Below are 1354 nucleotides of genomic sequence, written 5' to 3'. Positions count from 1 at the left end.
ACAAAACTTGAGATTTTTTACTACAAACACGTTCTGGACTTGCTTACTAACTTATCCCTACCTATACACCACTTTATAGCATGCATCAGAAGGATATTAGGAACAGAAGAATAAAAAAATAAACAAAATAAAATAAAAAATGCCTACTTACCTACCCTACTTTTGTTTTCGATGCAATAGGAAACACACCTATTTTTTTGTTTGGCCTTAACAGGTGTGCTGGCGGCGCGGGATGCGGGGCTCACGTTCATGGTCGGGGGCAGCGAGGCTCGTTACCCGGACGCAGAGAAGCTGCTGGGCGTGATGGGACGCAACGTGGTGCACTGCGGCGGCGTCGGCACGGGCGAGGCGGCGAAGATCTGCAACAACATGCTGCTGGGAATCTCGATGATCGGCGTCTCGGAGACAATGAACCTCGGGATCAAGTACGTCGTGGCGCCCCCTGTCTGTTATTCGTGGCCCCGCCCCTTGCCGGGAATCGGTGATCTCCTTTCTTCCGCCATGCAGAGACACGCACGCACTCCACGGCATGTGCACGTGATTCTAGGATGGATAGAATTAAGCTATCTTCTCGCGTGTCTCCGTCCTTCTACCCTCTCTCCTTCCTTTCTCGACCCAAAGACACCTCTCGTGGCATGTGCGCACGTGTATCCAAGATGGTATTAAGCTACCTGATGCGTGTCCATCGTTCTACCCTCTCTCCTTCCATTCACTGACTCTTAACACGATGTGCGCACGTTTGTCCATGATGGAAGCCACCTGACGTGTCTCCGTCGTTCTTCTACCCTCTCTCCTTCGATCCTCCACTGAAAGACACGTGTCACTACATGTGCGTGCGTTTCCAGGATGGAATTAAACCACCTGATGTGTCTTCGTCATTCTACGCTCTATCTCCTTCTTTCCTCCACAGACTCATGTCGCGACGTGTGCATGTGTTTCCAAGATGGAATTAAACCACCTGACGTGATTCCGCTGTTCAACCCTCTCTCCTTCCTTCCTTCACAGACTCATGTTGCGACGTGTGCATGCGTTTCCAAGATGGAATTAAACCACCTGACGTGATTCCGCTGTTCAACCCTCTCTCCTTCCTTCCTTCACAGACTCGGTCTCGACCCCAAGCTACTCGCGAAGATCCTGAACATGAGTAGCGGCCGTTGCTGGTCGAGCGAAGTCTACAACCCGTGTCCCGGCATCGTCGAGGGCGTCCCGTCCAGCCGCAACTACGAGGGAGGCTTCGGCAGCGCCCTCATGCTGAAGGTGGGCAAACTACGAAAAAGCGACCTTGCTATACGGACTATATATATAACAAGCATATGTAACGTGTATAACGTAATACGTGCATATATTATTAGAT

The 1354-nt window shown here is 50.8% G+C and overlaps 1 protein-coding gene across 1 annotated transcript; it reads left to right on the top strand.

Annotated features, from left to right (window-relative positions):
• Positions 1–214: 214 nt before the first annotated feature.
• Positions 215–1257, top strand: LOC106820404 (3-hydroxyisobutyrate dehydrogenase, mitochondrial-like; the record flags this gene model as incomplete). Its single annotated transcript, XM_014824924.1, has 2 exons — positions 215–425; positions 1101–1257. Coding segments are annotated over 2 exons (368 nt in total), but the record flags the coding sequence as incomplete, so codon positions are not given.
• Positions 1258–1354: the final 97 nt, after the last annotated feature.

This window comes from Priapulus caudatus, unplaced genomic scaffold (assembly GCF_000485595.1).
Source record: "Priapulus caudatus unplaced genomic scaffold, Priapulus_caudatus-5.0.1 Scaffold12843, whole genome shotgun sequence".
In the NCBI taxonomy this organism is placed as follows: Eukaryota; Metazoa; Priapulida; class Priapulimorpha; order Priapulimorphida; family Priapulidae; genus Priapulus; species Priapulus caudatus.
The sequence above is the reverse complement of the archived record's forward strand: the minus strand, read 5'-3'. Positions and strand labels throughout refer to the sequence as shown.